This window comes from Heterodontus francisci, chromosome 36 (genome assembly GCF_036365525.1).
Source record: "Heterodontus francisci isolate sHetFra1 chromosome 36, sHetFra1.hap1, whole genome shotgun sequence".
Lineage (NCBI taxonomy): Eukaryota > Metazoa > Chordata > Chondrichthyes > Heterodontiformes > Heterodontidae > Heterodontus > Heterodontus francisci.
Window position 1 is genome coordinate 34,596,781 of NC_090406.1, and position 21,398 is coordinate 34,618,178.

Consider the following 21,398-nt stretch of genomic DNA (forward strand, 5'->3'; position numbering starts at 1 on the left):
TCTCTCCGGCCGCTCTGCTCCACTCCCCACCTCGCTGCTCTCTCCGGCCGCTCCCCTCCACTCCCCCCCTCGCTGCTCTCTCCGGCCGCTCCCCTCCACTCCCCCCCTCGCTGCTCTCCGCGGCCGCTCCCCTCCACTCCTCTCCACTCCTCCCTCACTGCTCTCCCCGGCCGTTCCGCTCCACTCCCCCTCTTGCTGCTCTCTCCGGTCGCTCCGCTCCACTCCCCCCCTCGCTGCTCTCTCCAGCTGCTCCGCACCTCCCCCCGCCCCATCCGCGGCCCACTCTCTCTATCCCGCCATTGTGTGCTGCCATGTGTTTGGGTCAGGTTGCCTTTGTGTGATTATTTGAGCAGTGCCATCTTTAGTCCTGGCAACTGCCTGAAGTCGCAGACTGTGATGTTTTAGTGGCACATGCTGCGTTTGCGCATGTGCCACTGCAGCGCCACTTAGTGGTAACGTTGTCAGCAAACGCAGCCTGTAGGGAATGACCAGTTGGACAAGGTACTCGAAGGTTTCTGGCGGGAGCTGTTGAACCCAAACCCCAGTAAAAGTCCACACCTTAAGTGGAGGAAACAGAGTAAAATGATAAAACACTTCTAGATTCCTTCTGATTAAATATTTACCTGAGCACCAAGTAAATCAGATTATACAATGTAAACTGGTCCAAGCGGGGGTGTTAAGGAATGCATATGAGTCACTGTTGTGTTATATGATTCTGTCAACCTCTTGTCTAAACAATTACAACTTTCATTTACATAGCACCTTTAATGGAGTAAAATATCCCAAAGTGCTTAATCAAACAAAGTTTGATACTAAACTACATATTAGAGCAGATGACCAAGAAAATGACATTGCCAATCATTTTAAAATCAATGATCAAGGCTTGAAGACCCAAGGCCCAGAGTGCACAGCAACAGCAATGTTTAAACTATTAGGGAAGAAGTAATAATTAGGTGATATCAAGCTTGGGAGGGAGGTAAGAAAGAACTGACGTTGTAGAATACAAAGCACATTCCAAAGTACTTTACAACCAATGAAATACCTGGTACTGCTGAAACATTATGTAGTCAAACATAGGAGTCAATTTACACATTAAAGTCCCACAAACTGCAAATGAAATGAATGCCCAATTAATCTGATTGTACTGATGTTGACCAGGACAGAGAACTTTACCCTCTCCTTCAAATAATGCTATGGGATAGTTCATATCCACCTGAACAGACACTTGATTTAACAGTTCATCTGAAAAACCAACACCACTGCCTCAGTATTGCGCTGAAGTAACAGCTTAGATTACTGCTCAAGAGCTGAACCCACAGCTTTCAGAGTCTGAAGAAAGAGACTAATTGAGCAAAGGTGAAAACAACTCACGAATCTCACAGTTTTGAAGTCCTAGAAAAGAATGAGCAAGAGTGGGAGAGCATGCAGTGAGTCTAAATTGAGGGAGGAGAAAGAGGTGTAAGAGAGGGTAGGAGGAACGAGAGAGGAAATGTATTTCCAATGTAGAGCTTGTCGACTTCATTGACTAGTCAGTGTGAAATGTGAGGTAGAAATTGAACCTCAGGTATAACAAGGGCCAATTCAGGGATCATTAACCTTTCGTTAAAGGATGCCTGAAAGATGTCCAACCCAGTATTGGGCCACTGTTGAAAGAGCTTTAAAAGAATAGAAGTATCATGACTTGCATTTTTTTGGCAAATAATATACAACAAGACAGCTTTGCTGTCCAATCCCTCCTGAAAACACTGCCTCTGCTTCCAGAGGCAGCAGCCGCACACCACTATCTTGCCTAAATGGCAATTTTATATCTGTGAGACTAGACAATGTGTGTGTGAGCAAGCTATCCAACTACAGTGGGCATCACAGTGAAGCCTGGTCCTCTCCTCGCCTCGCATACAGGTGCATTTTACTGCAAGGAGCAGGGGATGCGCTGGGAAAGGAGGGGTGGGGAGACACCTGACAACTAGGAGTGGGAATACAGGCAGATTCTTTCCCTCTTCTCCCCTACACAGAAGCATGGAGACCACCTGTAGCTGAGATCAGGCAACTTCACACTGGGCAACAAAACTCGAGACCTTCCTTGTCTGTGAGGTTCTGGGCAGGGTACTCGCCAACGGACCCATCAGCAGAAGTGTCAACATGCAGGCCAAACTGTCCTGAGAAATCTAGGCCATAGCTTTAATTCCCTTTGATGCTTTAATGAATATGTAACTTGTTAATGAGAAATGGCTCCATGTATTTTATTGGGAGCAATTTAACTGTCAATCATTTCAATTTTTATCCCAACCCAAAGAGCAATTCTCTGTGAACTGCTCCTCTGTACTTGCCTGGATGTTAGGGAAGTTGCTTTGGATTTAGTTTGTCAGAAGTGCTGGGCTCTTCAGATTGGTCTCAGAAGAGTTTTGGTCTTCTCATTCTCACAGGGAGATGGTGGCGTAGTGATGATGTGACGGACTGGTAATCCAGGGACCCAGGCTAATGCCTTGGGCACATAGGTTCAAATCCCATGCAGCAGTCGGTGGAATTTAATTAATTAATAAAAATGTGGAATTGAAAGTTAGTCTCAGTAATGGTGCCCTGAAACTATCATCGATTGTCGTAAAAACCCATCTGGTTCACTAATGCCCTTTAGGCAAGGAAATCTGCTGTCCTTACCTGGTCTGGCCTACATGTGACTCCAGACCCACAGCAATGTGGTTGATTCCTAATTGTTCTCTGAAATGGCCTAGTAAATCATTCAATGGTCAAGGGCAATTAGGGATGGGCAACAAACGCTGGCATTGCCAGCAACGCCCACACCATGAAAGAATTAAAAAAACTAACCCCAACAATAAAATTGGAGTCTTTCATGGGTCAGGCAGTGGAACACTGCTTCTGGGAGATATTACTAAAATATAAACAATGGGAACTGGGTTAAATAATGATTGACATATTTGTCTTTCATTTGTAGGCCATGAGTTCAAAGACTGAAGTGAGGTAGGTGTCTGTGTGAGACTTATACAAGGTGAGTTTGTATGTTCTCAAATGAATTCCTGGTGCGCATTTGCCAAAGTGGCCTCTAACTTGGCAAATTATCTTAGTCACATCATGGTTGGGATGGAAAATTGAGGTGGGATGTAGGAACATTCTGTTGGGGCAGAGTAGAGGGAGGTTTGAGTAGCTAACCAGTGCAACACCTGGCCCGATACTAACACAGGGTTGTCCACTCAGCACATGACTTCATTACAGCCTTGATTCAAACATGGACAAAAGAGCGGAACTCAAAAGGTGAGGTGAAAATGACTGCCCTTGACCGAGTATGGCATCAAGGAGCCCTAGCAAAACTGAAGTCAATGGGAATCAGGGGGAAAACTCTCAGCTGGTTGGAGTCATACCTAGCGCAATGTAAGATGGTTGTGGTTGTTGGAGGTCAATCATCTGAGCTCCAGGACATAACAGCAGGAGTTCCTCAGGGCAGTGTCCGAGGCCCAACCATTTTCAGCAGCTTCATCAATGACCTTCCTTCAATCATAAGGTCAGAAGTGGGAGCGCTCGCTAATGATTGCACAATGTTCAGCACCATTTGCGACTTCTCACAACCTGAAGCAGTCCATGTAGAAATGCAGCAAGTCCTGGACAATATCCAGGCTTGGGCTAATAAATGGCAAGTAACATTCACGCCACACAAGTGCCTGGCAATGACTATCTTAAACAAGAGAGAATCTAACCATCACCCCTTGACATTCAATGGCATTATGATCACTGAATCCCCCACTGTCAACATCTTGGAGGTTACCATTGACCAGAAACTGAACCGGAGTAGTCACATAAATACTGTCGCTACAAGAGCAGGTCAGAGGGTAGGAATCCTATGGCAAGTAACTCAACTCTTGACTCTCCAAAGCCTGTCCACAAGGCACAAGTCAGGAGTGTGATGGAATACTCTCCCCTTGCCTGGATGGGTGCAGCTCCAACAACACTCAAGAAGCTTGACCCCATCCACAAACATTCACTCCCTCCACCACAGACGCACAGTGGCAGCAGTGTGTACCATCTACAACATGCACTGCAGCAATGCACCAAGGCTCCTTAGACAGCACCTTCCAAACCTGTGATCTCTACCACAGAGAAGGACAAGGGCAGCAGATGCACGGGAACACCACCACCTGCAAGTTCCCCTCCAAGCCACACACCATCCTGACTTGGAACTATATCACCATTTCTTCATTGTCACTGGGTCAAAATCCTGGAACTCCCTTCCTAACAACACTGTGGGTGCACCTACCCCACATGGACTGCAGATGTTCAAGAAGGCAGCTCAACACCTCCTTCTCAAGGGCAAATAGGGATGGGCAATAAATGCTGGCCTAGCCAGTGACGCCACACCCCATGAATAAATTAATAAAAAGAAATAGGAAAGAGTCCGACGCATCAACTAGCAAGCCCCGTCTGAAGAAGCACAACAAAAAAGACCCTTGGTTCTTCAACGATACTGGCTGAATTTTGGTTTGTTTTCATCCAACTAATGGGAAAACACCTGCTTCGGCCAGTTAAATGCTGTTTCCCAGGGATTCAAGCAACTCAACCCTGGGGAGATAGAGAGAAACTATTTCCTCTGCTGGGGGAAATCAAGAATCAGGGGACATAATCTTTAAATTTGAGCTGGATCTTTCCGGAGGGAAAGCATTTTTTCACACAAAGGGCAGCCGAAAATCTGGAATTCTCTTCCCTAAAAGGCTGTGGGAGCTGAGTCAACTAAAGCTTTAAGGCTCAGATAGATAGATAACTGTTAGGTATGAGAACCAATGTATATAAAGCTAAAGCTGGTTAATTGAATGGTGGAACAAGCTCGAGGGGATGAATGGCCTACTACTGTTCCTAACTAACTAAACAGTTGAAAAAGATTACTTTAAAAAAGCACATTTTATCAAGGACTTCAGTAGAGAAGTGGCTAAAATGAATGTGGAATGTACAGTTTGTTTCCCACAGTTTATCACACAATAGGTCAGCCAGCAGTCGAGCCTCTATTTTTAGTCCTACAGTTCCCAATATAGGACAGTACAGTCCGAACAGACATAGCTTGTTGAACCAAAGTGTCTCTGGGTCTAGTTCCACACATCAGTTGCTGCTAAATTGACTTTTGTGGACAGAATAGTCCCATTACTGACTCTCTCCACGTGTGAGGTTTTTTTGGGTAGCTCTGTACTGGCAGCTCCTGCCCATTGATGTCTCACCCATACCAGCAAATTTCATGCACGAGCCCAGGCAGCGAGTAAAGGCAGGCAACACAACCAATGGGGTGCAACACAACCGAGCCCAATCTGATCCACACCCAAAGTTTAAAGCTGCAGGTTTTCCAGCAGGGATTACCGAACATTGACGAGGAAGAGGAATTCTAGAGGATTCTTATTTCCCACTCCTAGCCCAGGGGCACTGAAGACAACTTTATATATAATGGCTCAGTCCCATGACTAGTGCATGTAGCAACAGAGGCACCAGGGCAACCATGGTGTTATCAAGGCCGTCTCACTTCCGAAAGATTGGCATTTCCCTAATTCCGACTTGTTGGATGCTCAGGATGTCCCCAAGTGAATGCTTTCGATTTGGAGTTTGATTATCGTCCAATGAACATAATCTCAGCCAAAGGCTCTAAACTCAGGATAAGCACAGGGTACAGTTAAAAGGAGAAATTAGAAAACGTTCTCACACAAAGGGGTTAAAAGGGACTTTGACTTCTGGGTGACCGACTGGTAATGAAGGGGCCCCTGTGATTTTGAGGTTCCGGCTTCATTTAAATTCATCAGGCGAGCTGTAAAGCTCCAAACAGGCGCCCCGATGCAGCACTGTAAATTCAGGTAACAATTGCAGAGGGTGGGGGCTCCAGGGTGTTTTTGTGGGTCCTGAAAGATCACTTCTCTTGAACTGTTAACTGTCTATCTCTCTCCACAGATGCTGCCAGACCTGCTGAGCATTCCCAGCACTTTCTGTTTTTAATCCCACAATATTGGCTGGCCTGGTCTCTACCATCACCCATAGAACTGGTTGGAGGCTTTACTGCACAGGTTCTAACCAATTCCGGCCTAAAGTGGCCATCAAGGTTTCTATTTACATCCTACGTCTCTGATTTTTATATTAAATAGGGTTTAATGCTCAAAACAAGTGGGTGCTTTGGTCACATGATTGTCGGCCCCTTTTAAAATGGAGCTGGTTGCATCACCGGTGTTATGGCCCCATTAACACCAGGCAAAGACACTCAAAATCAACCTCAGATTTACTGGAATGTGGAATCTTTTACAATAGGTGGTGGTTAATGCAAAATGCATTATAGCATCCAAAAGGTTGTAGATCAAATCTTAAAGATGGTAATAAACAGGTTGTGGGGGCCAGAATCCAGCAAAGGCAAGGAGAGCTGAGAGACCTCCTTTTGTGCAACCAATCATACGGATTGAAGAATGGGTCACAATAAGTTCAAGTGTTAGCATTAGGTGGGCCTACGAAGGTCCACATTGCAAGAGTGCTATCAATTTTCTGTAAAGTGTAGCTGTCTAGATGTGGGCTGTATTACCTGGAACACCGTTTACACCCATGGCCCAGGCAGTCACTGAAGGCCCAGAATGGCAGTAGCACGTATCCTCACTGGTCTCATTTAGTGCATTGGCAGCAGGACATGATAGGAACAATCACACTTCAACCCAGCATATCTTTAGTATGACTTACACTGCACTTCTGCAATGCTTAACTCATCACCTCAAAATTGCTTCCACCAGCAATCGAGTTGCCAGGATTGTTCTAGAGTTGACAGGAATTAAAGATTAATCTCCTGAGTGTCAGCTGTGGCTGTTTTTAGCTTTCTCACCTCTGAGTTACTAGGTTCTGGGTTCATGTCCCATTCCTGGTGAGCACAAAAATCAAAGCTGATACTCTAGTGCAGTACTGAGGGACTGTTGCACTGTCAGAAGTTCCGTCTTTCAGACGAGACGTTAAAACATGGCTCTGTCTTACTGCTCGGGTGGATGTAAAAGATCCCATTGCACTATTTCAAAACTATTTCAGTGGCTATAAAGCACTTTGAGCCATGCGGTGGTTGTGCAAAGTGCTGTAGAAATGCAAAATTATTGGAGCATTAAAAATAATGGCTTTTTTTTTTGCAATTTCTTTGGACATTTGTTTGTTAGTTATAAAAATATTGGGAGATGGGGACAAAAAGCTGTTTAATAGGGTGGGGTGGTTGGAGGCAGCAGGTCATGTGAATACATTCAAACAGAGATGGCAACTCTACCCAGCCCCAGTGACGGGCCTGTAACCAAAAATACTGGTGCTCTCTCCCACTGACAAAGTTTGAAGGGAAAACCTGCACTTGTTGTTGAGTGTTTTCTCCCCCAGTTCCATGGACATAGTGTGAACAGTTCATCCCATCCATTGTCACACTTTCAGAATCCAGCAACACCACCAATTGAAATCTCTCAATGTTATTCTGGTTTTATTCTTCTTTAAACCACAGGTGTCATGTTACAGTGTGACCGTCTCAAAGACAGTTTCAGTTTTTTTTTAAAAGGGGCACATGGTATAATATATAATTTTGCAGTTCATTGGCAAGAAAATGCTTCTTTCTGGGTATTTGGAAAGAAATTACACCGAGTTAAAATATGCATTTGTTATTTATTCGATGAATGAAATCTCCTGTAATGACAGCACTAGAAAGCACTTTTGCTCCTCAGCTCTCAGCAGGTTGGACTCTGAAATATTGGTAATCTCAATAAGGTGCAGGAATGACTGTGGCATCACCTGTGGTTTCTGACTGGCTGGCTGCTCTGTGTCTTTTGGCTTCCATTCATACCTCTGCTATTTAATAGCATTATTAGGCTTGTACTGGATTTCACCCCCCACCCCTGTGGAGAAGTAATTGTCCCCATTGGTTAATTGAAATCAGGAGCTCACAGTGTGGAGCAATGCAGGACCCACATCGCCAGTGTAACATTCCAGTGCTTTACACCAGTACATCAAGGCATGTAGACAGTAAAATGAACCAATTCCAAAGAGAAACATTCTTTCAATCTGATAATTCTTTCCCTCATCAGGACAAAACTGTACAGCAGCATTTTCAATGATCTATACATGCAGCCTAAGCAGCTGTCTAGTGACCAATTAATTATAGATGATGGTACAAATTCCAACAGCACCCACCCATCAATTACAATCACAGATGAGGCCCCTGGCTCTGCTCTGATTCAGAAGGAATGATTTGTAATCCCATCCATCAATATATCATCATTACCATACAGGCACTGGATAGACCGGCCTTGACCTGTCCATGACCTGGGGGATGGTTGGGAAATAGGAATCAGACAAATGAATGAATTGGCCACACAAAGCAGCTCTGCTGTCAGCCAAGAACAGTGCAGTAACTGATAGCTCTGAGATCAGCAGCCTGAACGAATGGAATGGCTCTGTGACACCTTTGCAGCCTGACATTCCAAGAAACACAGCCTCCCCCATCTTTCCTGTTCTTTATCTTGGAGGCTTTAGACAACAGCAAACGGGAGAGTCTGGATCACCCGCTAACCCTGGACAAGCTGACAAAGGACGTCCGGTCCTTTGAGCTGAGTAAAACTCCGGGAAGTTACAGTTTACTGGTCAAATTGTATTCCATTCTGAGGGCCTGGAGCAGCCCAGATCTGGCAGAAATGTACGAGAATATCTTTCTGATCGGCAACATATCAGAATCCTAGATGAAAGGCATCATCACCCTCACTTACAAGCAGGAGATAGAAGAGATCAGAAATTGGTGGCCGATCTCACATCTTCATGCTCAATGCTGACTACAAAATTCTGTCCAAAGTCATCGCCAATCAGGTCAAGGCTGCTGTGGAGTTGGCCATCCACCATCAGACCTGTACTGTACCCAGCAAGAAGATCTGATAGCCTTGCACTACTCAGTGATACAAAGGCCTATGTACAGGACAGAAGGGTAGACATGTACTTTGGACCAGGTGAAGGCCTTTGATAGAATATTACACATGTACATGATGGATATGCTCTCAAAATGGCATTTGGAAAGGGAATCCACAATTAGATCCAACTGCCTTACAGAGACATCAGGAACTCTGTTTTGATCGACAGCTGGGAATCAAAGTTTTCCAATTAAATCTGGAATCAGGCAAGGCTGTCCTCTCTCCTCTGGCATGCTCGTGTGTTGCATCAAAACCTTCGCTGAATCTGTCAGGAAGGATGTGGGCATAAGAGGGTTGATGATGGCAGGCAATGGAGGCAGTCTATATACACGGGCAATGGCACCATCTTCTGCTCGAACCAACTATCAATCCAAAGACTGATAAGGATCTGCAACTAGTTGGAACTGGCCTTGGGAGCCTGACTAAATCACAGCAAAAATTAGGCCATGTTCTTTGGGAACTGGGCCGACTGCTCCTTTGTCACCTTCACCGTCAAGTCTCATTGCCTGAAGGTGCTGGGGATATGGTTCAGAGGGGCTAGGGTGTGCATCAAGAACTGGGAAGAGCATATAGCTAAAACAAAGCAGAAACTGGGAATGATTATGGGTAAGACGCTGGCCATCAGGTACTCTCAGTGTTGCTGTACATGGCACAGGTCTAGCCCATACTCCGTTCCCTCACTGCCACAGGCACCTGTGCCATCTTCCACTTTGTCTGGAGATTGAAAATGGACCTTGGCCGCAGGGACATGATGTATGAATGTCCAGATAGATGGGGAGAAAATGTACCAAATGTCTCCTTTGTCCTGGTGCCACCTTGCATACAGCTGCATCAAACCATACATAGAATCTCAGCATGTCGTGACATTTGGTGTTTGTGTACCAAGAGTCTATCTGTCCCCTGTGATATGAAGGTTGGGTCTGGCACCGCTGTTGTGGACTGTTCCATTTAGATGGATCATGCTCTTGTAGAAAAGTTTGTGCCAAAGAAACCTTTGACCACAGCTCAATCAGGTAGCGGTCTACATTTAACTTACACAAAGCCCTACGGAAAAAGATGGCCCATCCCATCAGATGGTTCCTCGAGCAGACTGTCAGCCACATAACAGAATGACACATTGCCAGAAGTTTCAAACAAGCACCAAGACGTGACTTGGTTGGTGGTGAGATGGGCCCTCCCAACAAATCCTTTCATGCACCCCTGGCATCTCAGCATGCTGTCCGTGAGGCAGCTGTGGTGGGAAGTGGCCATCGTACACTTCTTTCTGCAATGAGCCTTTGCAAAGAACATCTGGAAAGAAATGCAGTGGATTTTGTCCAGATTAATTCCAAGGTGCTTTGTAATGCACGACCGAGCTCAGAGATGCACACCGAGACAAACATCAACTGCTGCTGAAAGGCCGTCAACTTAGTGAAAGATGCTCTTTAGTCTGCCCGAAACTGGTTGATCTTCCAGTGGAAGGAGCTGCCCACGATCGCAGACTAACACATCCCACGGTGCTATGGAGTGACAGAAGCTTGATACAGCTACCACAAAGGCTCAAAAGGGAAAGTAGATGGAGGGGCTAGAACTAGTGGAAAACCCCTTAGGCTGTATTAGAAAATGTTTAATGTAATGTATTGTAAGTATATTTAGGCACCCCAGAGCAGCATGTACTATATTTAACCTTGTTGATTTGCATTGCACTGTGAATTGCAACAGTGTAATAAAACAAATTTTATGAAAATATATTTTTGAAACAAAACAAAATCTGATATCGTTCAGAGAAACCAGCCACGCAATTGGTTATCTTTCTGTATATGGCCAGACAGCAAGTGTTGGGAGAATATTCAATCACTGATAGCTACAGCCCTTTTCCAGGAGGGGTCACTGCTGGTGATCAACAGTCAGAGCTCTGGCTGATATTTATCCCTCCCAAGAGCCAGTTGGAACATATCTGCATTACTTAAGTGATCAACTAACTTAATAAAGACCAAATTTTGGTCTGTATGGACTTGGTAAACAAGCATTGTAGCATATTTACCAACTGTGGTATTAGGCAAGTTACAGCCAGGAACTGACAGAGGAGTATTTAAGGGAATTTGACAATTTTTCCATTGTGAACTTACACTACAAATAATTAAAATGTGATAGAAATATAGATTAGTAGATTAGAACCATTTCACATTATAACAGATGCCAATCCTCCAGTTTGAAAACCAATACATAATATTCCCAAAAAAAACCACAAACTCATTATAGATCAGAATGGCTCAAAGTACAGAAAGCAGATAGGCAATCACACACAAATGGGCCCAGAAACTTCGGCGTCTCAAAGCCTAAAGAAAGCCCAATGAGCCATAGCTGGTGCCACACTTCATCAAATATACATGGTATATAATCCTTTGACAGTGGTGGTAAAAAATAAACTATACAAGTCTAGATCAGAAACAGCAAGTCCACTTAGCATTTGGTTTGTTTGGTGGTTCCAGGCTAAAACCGCAGTCTTGCTCAGAATCAGTGTTTTTATAAACTTGGTCGAGGCTTTGCATTGTAGAATGGTGCTAGTGGTTCACAGTGGATGCAAGCACTTGGTTTATGTTCTCCCTGCCCCCCCGCCCCAAATATTTTCCCCTCCTTCCTCAAAAGGTATCAACTCGTGCTGAAGGCATCACAGCCCCCTATATCCCAATCATGCACGTGAGCCCAGGTAATGAATATCGACATGCTATCCAGCTGTAGCCAAATCCGACCTTGTCCATGCACACTTTCTAGACAGTGCTATTGGATAGCCAATCTGGAAATGATAGATCTCCCTCATTCTAGCTCAGGCTGACCGAGACTAGTTTGTGTCTCACTACCACTTCAATGGCCAAGTACAGCTAAAATTGGGATTGAATCCAGAACTATTTGAGTCTCCACAACTGAGTAGAACCCCATACAGCCCGTTCATCTACCAGTTGGACAGGAGGTTATGTGCCTAATATACGTGAAAGCTATTTCTAGCCCAAGGCCACACTTAGTTCCAATTATTTGGGCAAAGGGCTTGGTTTTAGCCTGGATCGCTCTAAAGGAAGATCTCTCCATTTCCTGCATTCCTTGAGTGTGCATTACTGTGTAATCAGGCTTAGAAAATGGGTAGTCCACAGTTCAATGCCATTGTTATTAAATGAATCACTGTAGTAAAATAATTCAGCATCAACCCATGGTGAGGTATTTTGCCATCAGCCTGTGGAAATAAGAACCTCATCAAAAACAAACATTTGTTGCTGTACAGTTTTTTAAAAAAGCCCTCCACCTCTCAGTACACCCAGTCATTCTTGCAAATGCACCAATCAAATACTTCCATCTTCCAGCATTTTGTTAACCCCTTCGCAAAGCTTCTGCACGTGCGAGCGGTAAGGCTCCGTTGGACTGTACAAGGTCGCTAAGAATTCGCAGTCAGCAAAGTGGTTGAAGATGTGATTGATACGCCCGTGGGACTTAGACGTTAGGTGCCGGTTGATGGCCTGGTGCAGCAATTCCCTGCACTCATTCAAGATGTTTGCAAGAACGCGCCTGTCAAACGTGAAGTCAATCTGGTAGAAACTGACAGCCGTCATACCCAATTGGTGGACCTTTTTGCGGAACTTGTCCACCAGCACCAGTTCCTCTGCACTAAACTGGTTGTTCCTGTAGAGAATACCAAGTTTAACCACCACCTTGATCAGATTTTTGATGACTTTCTGGGCTTCTTTTTTGTTTTTTGTGTATTCCTTGGTCACCTGATAAAGTTCATCCAAGACATCACTGCTCGTGTCGTCAATGAAGATATTGGCCATGCTTTTAGATGCCATCTTGCCCAGAAGCTTTTTCTGTGCCTGCATGGCCAGGTTTTTAGTATTGAAGACATCCATTGTTTCTGGAAAAAGACAAAATAATTCTACATTAGTCAACACCAAGCCCCAGCTCAGGCGTTTAAGAAAAACAGTCATATACCACTTCCACCCACCCTTCTCCCACCACCCCCCCCCCCCCCCCCACCCCGCACACTTTTCTCCCCTCATCTCCTGAAAGTGCAAGGCTGTGCTGCACTGTGGTTCTGTGGATGCAGCCACTTTTATTAACCTCACTGAAGTGGCCATTCTGCATGGGTGAGCTTGGACATATCACTGTGGACAGACTATTCAACCACATAGGGCACCACAGCTGAGCTGGATCTCGTCCTTACCCAATGACATTCTGCAAGATGGCCAAGTTCCTTTCCCCTAATTCCACCACTCTGTAGCCCTGGAGGAACTGAGGCCAATTGCCTCCAGTTGTGGTTTAACTGAGATCAACATGCCAAGGTTCGAATCTCTGGCCCTTTTTGGGTTTAATTTATTCTCCAGATCAGATTGGTGCTTTGACCAACTGAGCCAGGATGGTTGGGGGAGGGGTGGGGGGGGGGGCAAGAATCAAAGCCAACTTGTTAATCTTTTAAATTAACCACAACAGATCAATATTAATAAGTATTGATGTTCAGTGTTGGAGCATCCCAATAATTATCACATAGAAAAATACTCAGTTACAGACCTAGCCACTCTTTTGCTAGGCTCTGCAAAAGCCCGCTTGTAAAATGAGTGATTCAGTGCCAGATTTGTTAAAAATGTTTGTGTCAGTTCTTCAACGTGCTTCACAGATGGTGCACAGTGCATGCCAAAAAGATATTCAGTACATTTCTGAGGCCACCCCTCCCCCGCTCCTCCTCCCACAACCCTAAGTGAGTGGGTAAATTGGACAGTGACCCCGGAGGTCACTGGGCACAAGGTTTGATACTTCTACGCGTTGCTGCGAAATGCGTTTACTTGTACTCAGAAGTAAGGGTCTGACTGGCAAACAGTGTACTTTACAACTTCAACAGGCCTGTTCTGACAAGCCAACCAGTAAAGGCATGACTTAGGTATGTTACAAATACTATGAGCGGAGCACAAAAGAAGAAACTCCACCCAGTGTGTTCTCATGGGAAGATGCTGCTAAAAACTTATGTCGTACTTAAATTCCAGCATTGCTCCTGCTCCAACTGAGAATGACTGGCTCAGCACAGACCAAAGCTTAAATCCCCAGACCTGGACTCAGTTGGAGGTGTCAAGAACATAAACAAGTGGCCACAGCTGCCCCTTTAAAGTGCAGAGAACCACTGCAGGAGATGGCTTCTCCTTCCACTGCTGGTGGTAAATTTAACCTGATACCAGCTCTTCCAATGGTCCATTGGGTAAATTGAGCTGGACAGATCAAAAACTCCACAGTTCCAACCCAGTTCAGTGCTAAGTTGGCTGATTGCAGCTGGAGTATCAAGCACTACAGCCGGCTCTAATGCCGGAGTTAGGGAAGAGGGAGTAGGACAAATCAGCCTAGGTTCCCGCCCTGGATCGCTATTCAGTAACTGCTGCCAGAAAGTAACCAACACAAAGTGTACATAATCAGATAAAAACCTGCATGGAAATCAAACATTAGCAGGAAGTGCTGGAAACACACAAGTCAATCGGTGTCTTTAAAGAGAAAAGGCAAGTTAACATTTCAATTATAAGCCTTCATCAAAGGTGTCAATCCTGGCCTGAGTGGTAGCACTTTTGCCCGAGGCAGAAGGTTGTGGGTCTAAATCCTACTCCAGAGACTTGAGCAGAAAATCCAGACTGACAAAATCCAAAAGATTCCATGACACTATTTCAAGGAAGAGTTCATGTGGTAATCTGGCCAATATTTATCCCTAACCAATATCACAAAAACACATTAGCTCATTGCTGTTTGTGGGAGCTTGCTGTGCACAAACTGGCTTCTGTGTTTCCTACATTACAACAATCACAATACTTCAATGGCTGTAAAATGCTTTGGGATGTTCTGAGATTATTAAAGCAGCTAAATAAATACAAGTTTGTTCTTTTGCTTCTTTCATCAAAACTGTCTAGATACCAGGTGAGGAAAAATCCTTGCTCTGCTGCAATGCTTTGTATATTTCCATGAGATTTAAAGGATTCCATGGCACCAAAGGACAGCACGTCATTCTCCCAGTACCCTGGCAACAATCTTCCATCAGGCACCACCACCATATCACATGATCCGGTCTTTCATTTCCCTGCTGGATGCAAATTGGCTGCTGTATTTTCCTACATATTAATTACTGCAGTTCAAAATGGGAGGACTGTACTGGACTCAAGGTGGCATTGGGTCACATCTGATTGCCAATCCAATAACCATGGGGCACAGGTTGGCAGAATGCTTAGCATTACAAACAGAATTTACTACCTTCCTGAACAGTGACTCTCCCTGTTTCACAATTCTTAGGTACCTACTGCTCTTCACTAACTTGGCTGAGATGCCATGTGTGAGCTGAAAAAGTGAGTGTTGACATGCCATTTGGCCATCCCGTGGGTGGGTGCAAGACATCACCAAGTCTAAATCTGTCCTTGTCTAAACATTTATTCTCCAGCAGTGGGAGTGAAAACTGTAGCCCATTTTCCCCAACCCCTTCCAGCTCAGGAGACATTGTGGAAGGGTTGCCAACCCACTATATTTTGCCAATGTTTTCCGTTTTCATTTCCATTGAGCTATAGAGACTTACAGCAAAGCAGGAGCCCATTTAGCCCATCATATCTCTGCCCCCCATTTGCTAGAACAATCCTAAAATAATCCCAATATCTGACTCTCTATAGCCTCCTGCATTTGCAGCTTCCACAAACCACACCCATCCCGTGCTCCAATTTCTTCCATTTTCTCACCTTTGTGGTCCTGTTTCTTTTATTATTTACATGTCTATTTGTGCTTAGTGTCTTTCTAATGATGGTCTTTTATATCATCTAACTCTTTATATCAAGCAGTTATAAAATAAAAACAGAAAACATCCCATTTTCCAGACCTAATGAAAGGTCATCCACCTGAAATGTTAACTTCCTCTCTCCACAGATCTTGCCTTACCTGAGTATTTCCACCATTTTTGTCTTTATTATCTATTTCCAGCAGCCATCGTATTTTGCACTTTTCTTAATATTAAGCGATTGCAGTCATTCATCCATTAATTCCCTCTCAGTGATTGAAGCATCTGTTTTCTCCACCTCCTCTCCTCTTTCCCCAATGCTTACCAAGATGCTAACTGCCTCTCCAGCCCTAATAAAGTCCCAAAACAATAACTTGTCTTTTATTTTTATAAGATACTACTGACTGATCTGCTGTGCATTTCCAGCCTTTTCTATTTGTAATTCACTACATGTTAGCTTAAAGATACAAAAAGCAGGTAAAAGGACTAATGGGATTCAGTCTAGGTATAGAATGCAAAAGAATGAGGAACCACCACTGTAGTTATAGAGAGTGCTGGCGAGACCTCATTTGGAGTACTGCATTCAGCTAGATGTTAGCAAGGACATACTGGACTTAGGAAAATCCAAGAACAGTTGACCAGCATGATCCCTGGAATGAAGGGACTGAGATATGATGTGACACTGGGAAAATATTCCCTGAAGATGAGGATGTTTAGAGGCAATTTGATCAAGGTAACAAAGGGAATGGACAGAGTAGATAGAAAACAATTGTTCTGCTCATGCAATGGATTAGCGAAAGTGCATCAAAACCAGTTGTACTGTTTAAAAAGGGAGAGAACTACTAACCTGGGATGTTAGGATATTAAAGGATATAGAGAAAAGTCAGGAAATTGGGATGAGAAGGATAAAGTACTGTTATAGCTTTAAAATTGAATCAGACTAAAGACTTTGAGTGGCCAATCCCTATTTTGACACAAATTAAGTGGATATTTGAAGATGCTACTGGGAAATGGAAGGGGCGGGGGAGAGGAAGAGGCAACTGTGAGAATATCTTACAGTACAAGCATGCTCAAGTAGGAGAAAATTCCATAGCTTCTGGATTGTTTGGATTCAGTGGCTATTAAGATTTTTCCCACGGAAATCACACGGTAGAAATTCGATGCTACGCCATTTGATCGATGGCTGAGAATGGCCACACTTCAAATGTACTTACTGGGTGCTTCCACAGAAGAAAGTCCCTCCCTCTTGCTCTTCCTCAACCACTCACCCTCCCCCAAGCATACCCTGATATTTTGTTTTGGAGATTTTAAACCAGTTCTTTTGTGGATTGAGAGAGTACTTCTACATAACAGATTCTTTTTCTTTGGGACCTCCCATTCATCCAACGTCAAGTTCCAGGCGGTGGGACAAATGGACTTCCAGCTCATCAGCACTAGATAGGAATAAGTCAAGAGTCTGATCTCCAAAGATGGCTATGAAATGAGAAAATGGGCTTTCAGCCCAAGAGCCTGCTATACACCACCCACCCATCATGGATTCTACACCATCTCTTTATAAGTACTTTCTGATCCCCAAAATAATCAAGCAAATCTCCAGAATATTCAACCACCCTCCAATTTCCATGTCCCTGGAAGGTAATTGGCATTGAGGTGCAGATCATCCATGATCCAATTGATGAGATGTTAAACCTAGGCCACATCTGCCCTCAGGTTGACCTGAAAGATCCCATTGCACTATTTTGAAGATGGGCAGGGGAGTTATCGCCAGTGTCCTGGTCAATATTTATTCCTCAATCAACATCACCAAAAGGAGATTATGTCATTGCTGTCTGCGGCAGCTTGCTGCGCACAAATTGGCTGCTGGGTTTCCTACATAACAATGATAACACTTCAAAAGTACCTCAATGGTTGTAAAGTATTCTGGGATATCCTGTGGTCATGAAAGGTGCTATACCAACACAAGTCTTTCTTTCTTCACAGGGTTGAACAAGCTCCTCCCTTTCCTAATGTTCCAATGTGCCTCCTTCCCTGGCCAGGATATTGACATCACTGCTGCCCCAGCTGAGATCAATCAGTTTAGTGCTGACCGAAGGGCTAAACCTTCTGGTCTGTGATTCTTAACTATTCTGCACTGGGGAAGCTACATCTTCACCACACAATCCTGGTATTTGTTTGCCAGACAATACATTCCCCTCTTCTGTTCTTCCAACCCTTGTCCCTGCAGTACCTGGCATCGAACATAATAAGATGAAGCAGAAAAAGGGGGCATATGACAAATGCCAGGTTGATAATTTAAGTGAGTATCAGGTTGAATACAGAAAGTTCAGAAGGGAAGTGAAAAAGGAAATGAGGCAAAGAAAGAGTATGAGAACAGACTGACAGCTAACATAAAAGGGAATTCCAAAGTCCTCTATTAGCATATAAATAGCAAAAGGGTAGTAAGTGGAGGGTTGGGGAAGATTAGGGACCAAAAACAGCATTGTTATAATCATCTAGTTCATGGTTTATATTGACATTTTTTTTTTTAGGTCACTTTTAGTTTTGGGGAAATTAAATTGGTAGATGTAAGGTAATTAAAATTCTGGAATTCAAAAGGTTGCCAGACCACCCAAGATATTTACACTTCAAAGATCTTTCCATGTGTAAAGGGCCAGAGTTAAAGAGGTGAGAGCCATAAAACATCAGGTGGGCTCATTTAGTTGGAGAACTGAAGAGAATTGCCCTGTTAGTGGTATAAATTATCCACGCGGGCATCCAAAATCAAAGGGATATTTCGGAGTTGGAGTTAATTAGCTTAAATTTCTATCTGGGACATCCCAGATGTACCATGTTCCGATGGAGATAGATTATGCAAGGAGATGCCTTTTGATCAGATTTTTAAAAAAAAAAATCATATCTGGGATTGCAGACAGAAAGATCATTTGTTTGGAATCAGCTGGACTCAGCAGCAAAAGGCTATTAGGGGAGCCAATGGTGCTTTCCGATTTGAAGTCAGTATGCCAGATTGCCAATGAGCTCCATGCTCAGGCTGGGGAGTCCACAATCATGAGGTGTTGAAGGAGAGCTGGAGAGTTCACCTAGCTGGTTGCTAAAGGGAGGATCCCCAAGAGATCTCATACCTTGGAAGATAGCTGGGAAACTAAAGGAGAATCAGAGAGAATTCTTGATAGCTGTGGTATGCTTTGGATTGGTCCCAGGGGAAGTGAATGAACCTTCAAGATCCTGTACAAAGTATAGGGGACTCTTGGGTGGAAGTAAAAGTCAAATGGGAGGGTTCCGTTGAGGTCAAGTTTCAAGTACAAGTGATTACAAAACAGTTTTAAGTTACTAGTGCTTGCTTTGTTTAACTCTTGTACAGTAAAGTCTTTTGTTTAAAATGTGAAGTCGTGTGGCATAATTCTCAGTAATAACTGGGAGTTCAAATTTTTTATGACTCATGGAGGTAGAGAAAGAAAAAAGACTTGCATTTACATAGCATCTTCCATGACCACTGGGACATCTCAAAGTGCTTTATAGCCAATGAAGTACTTTTGAAGTGTAATCACTGTTGTAATGTAACACAGCAGCAAGTATGTGCACAGCAAACTCCCACAAACAGCAATGTGATAATGAGCAGATAATCTGTTTTTGTGATATTGATTGAGGGATAAATATTGGCCCAGACATCAGGGATAACTCTCCTGCTCTTCTTCAAAATAGTGTCATGGGATCTTTTACATCCACCCAAGCAAGCAGATGGGGCCTTGGTTTAACTTCTCAGCCAAAAGATGATACCTCCGACAGTGCAGCACTGGAGTGTCAGCCTTGATTTTTGTGCTCAAGCCCTGGAGTGGGCCTTGAATCTGGAACCTTCTGATTCAGAAGCAAGAGTGCTACCAACTGAGCCGCAGCTAACATCAGAGGGCATGGCTGAAGTACTAAAATGTTCTTTTTTATTCTTTTCATGGGATGTGGGCATCACTGGCATCCCTAATTGCCCTTGAACTGAGTGGCTTACTAGGCCATAACTGCCCTCTGATAAGAGTCAACCAGAGGGCTGTGGGTCTGGACTCACATGTAGGCCAGACCAGGTAAGGACAGCAGGTTTCCTTCCCTTAAGGACATTAGTTAACCAGATGGGTTTTTACAACAATCGATGATAGTTTCATGACGCGATTACGGAGACTAGCCTTCAATTCCAGATTTTATTCAATAACTGAATTTAAATTCCATCAGTTGCCATGGTAGGATTTGAACCAGTGTCCCTGGGGCATTTGCCGGAGCTTCTGGATTACTAGTCCAGTGGCATTACCACTATTCCACTGTCCCCCCTATTTTGCATTTGTCTTTACTAAGGAAGAAGATGCTGTCAAAGTCATGGTGAAAGAGGAAGTAGTTAAGACACTGGATGGGCTAAAAATTATAAAGGAGGTATTAGAAAGGCTGACTGTTAACAAGTCAACAGGACCAGATGGGTTGCATCTGAGGATATTGAGGAAAGTAAGGATGGAAATTGGGGAGGTATTGGCCATAGTCTCCAATCCTCCTTAGATACAGGGGTGGCGCTGGAGGACTGGAGAATTACAAAAATATCATGCCCTTGTTCAAAAAAAAGTGTGTAAGGATAAGCCCAGCAACTACAGGCCAGTCAATTTAACCTTGATGCTAGGAAAGTTTTAGAAACAATAATCTGGGATAAAATTAACAGTCACTTGGACAAGTGTAGATTAATTAAGGAAAGCCAGTATGCATTTGTTGAAGGCAAATTGTGTTCAATAAACATGATTAAGTTTTTTGGAGGAATTAAAAGAAAGAGATGAGGGTAATGCAGTTGATGTGGTGTATATGGACTTCCAAAAGGGTTAATAAAATACCGCATAATAGATTTGCCAGCAAAGTTAAAGTCCATTGAATAAAAGGGAAAGTGGCAGCATGGATACAAAATTGGCTGAGTGACAGGTAAACGGTTGTTTTTCCAGACTGGAGGAAGGTATACAAGTGGGCTCTCCAGGGGTCGTACTGGGGCCATTGCTTTTCTTGATGTATATTAATGACCTGGACCTGGGTGTACAAGGCAAAATTTCACAATTTGCAGATAACGAAAAGCTTGGAAGTATTGTGAAAATGAAATTTAATGCAGAGAGCTGTGAAGTGATTCATTTTGGAAGGAGTAACAAGGGGAGGCAATACAATATAAAAGGGTACAATTCTAAAGGGGATGCAGGAACAGAGAGACCTGGGGGTATGGTGTGCACAAATCATTGAAGGTGGCAGGGCAGGTTGAGAAAGTGGTTAAAAAGTCATATGGAACTCTGGGCCTTAAAAAAATAGAAGCATATAGAGTACAAAAGCAAGAAAGTGATGAAGAACCTTTATAAAACACTGGTTTGGTCTCGACTGCTGTATTGTGTTCAATTCCGAACATCGCACTTTAGGAAGGATGTGAAGGCTTTTGAGAGGGTGCAGAAAAGATTTACGAGAATGGCTCAAGGTATGACAGTTACAGTTACATGGATAGATTAGAGAAGCTGGTGTTATACTCCTTAGGGAAGAGAAGGTTGAGAGTGGCCACTTTTGCCAATTCTGATGAAAGGTCACACAGACCTGAAATGTTAACTCTATTTCTCTCCATAGATGCTGCCTGACCTGCTGTGTATTTCCAGCATTTTCTGTTTTTGTTTCAGATTGCCAGGATCTACAGTATTTTGCTTTTGTATTAAGGTGCAGAGGAGATTTGA

General features: G+C 43.8%; 1 protein-coding gene across 2 annotated transcripts in view; it reads right to left on the reverse strand.

The window, feature by feature from the left end:
- Positions 1-271: 271 nt before the first annotated feature.
- Positions 272-21,398, reverse strand: part of LOC137351744 (tumor necrosis factor alpha-induced protein 8-like protein 1) — a 67,412-nt gene continuing 46,285 nt past the window's right edge. For both annotated transcript variants that reach the window (XM_068016531.1, XM_068016530.1), the window contains exon 2: positions 272-12,810. In XM_068016531.1, coding sequence (XP_067872632.1) covers positions 12,245-12,805 — 561 coding nt within the window. In that variant the 5' untranslated portion in view covers positions 12,806-12,810 and the 3' untranslated portion in view covers positions 272-12,244. The remainder of the gene's footprint in view (positions 12,811-21,398) is intronic.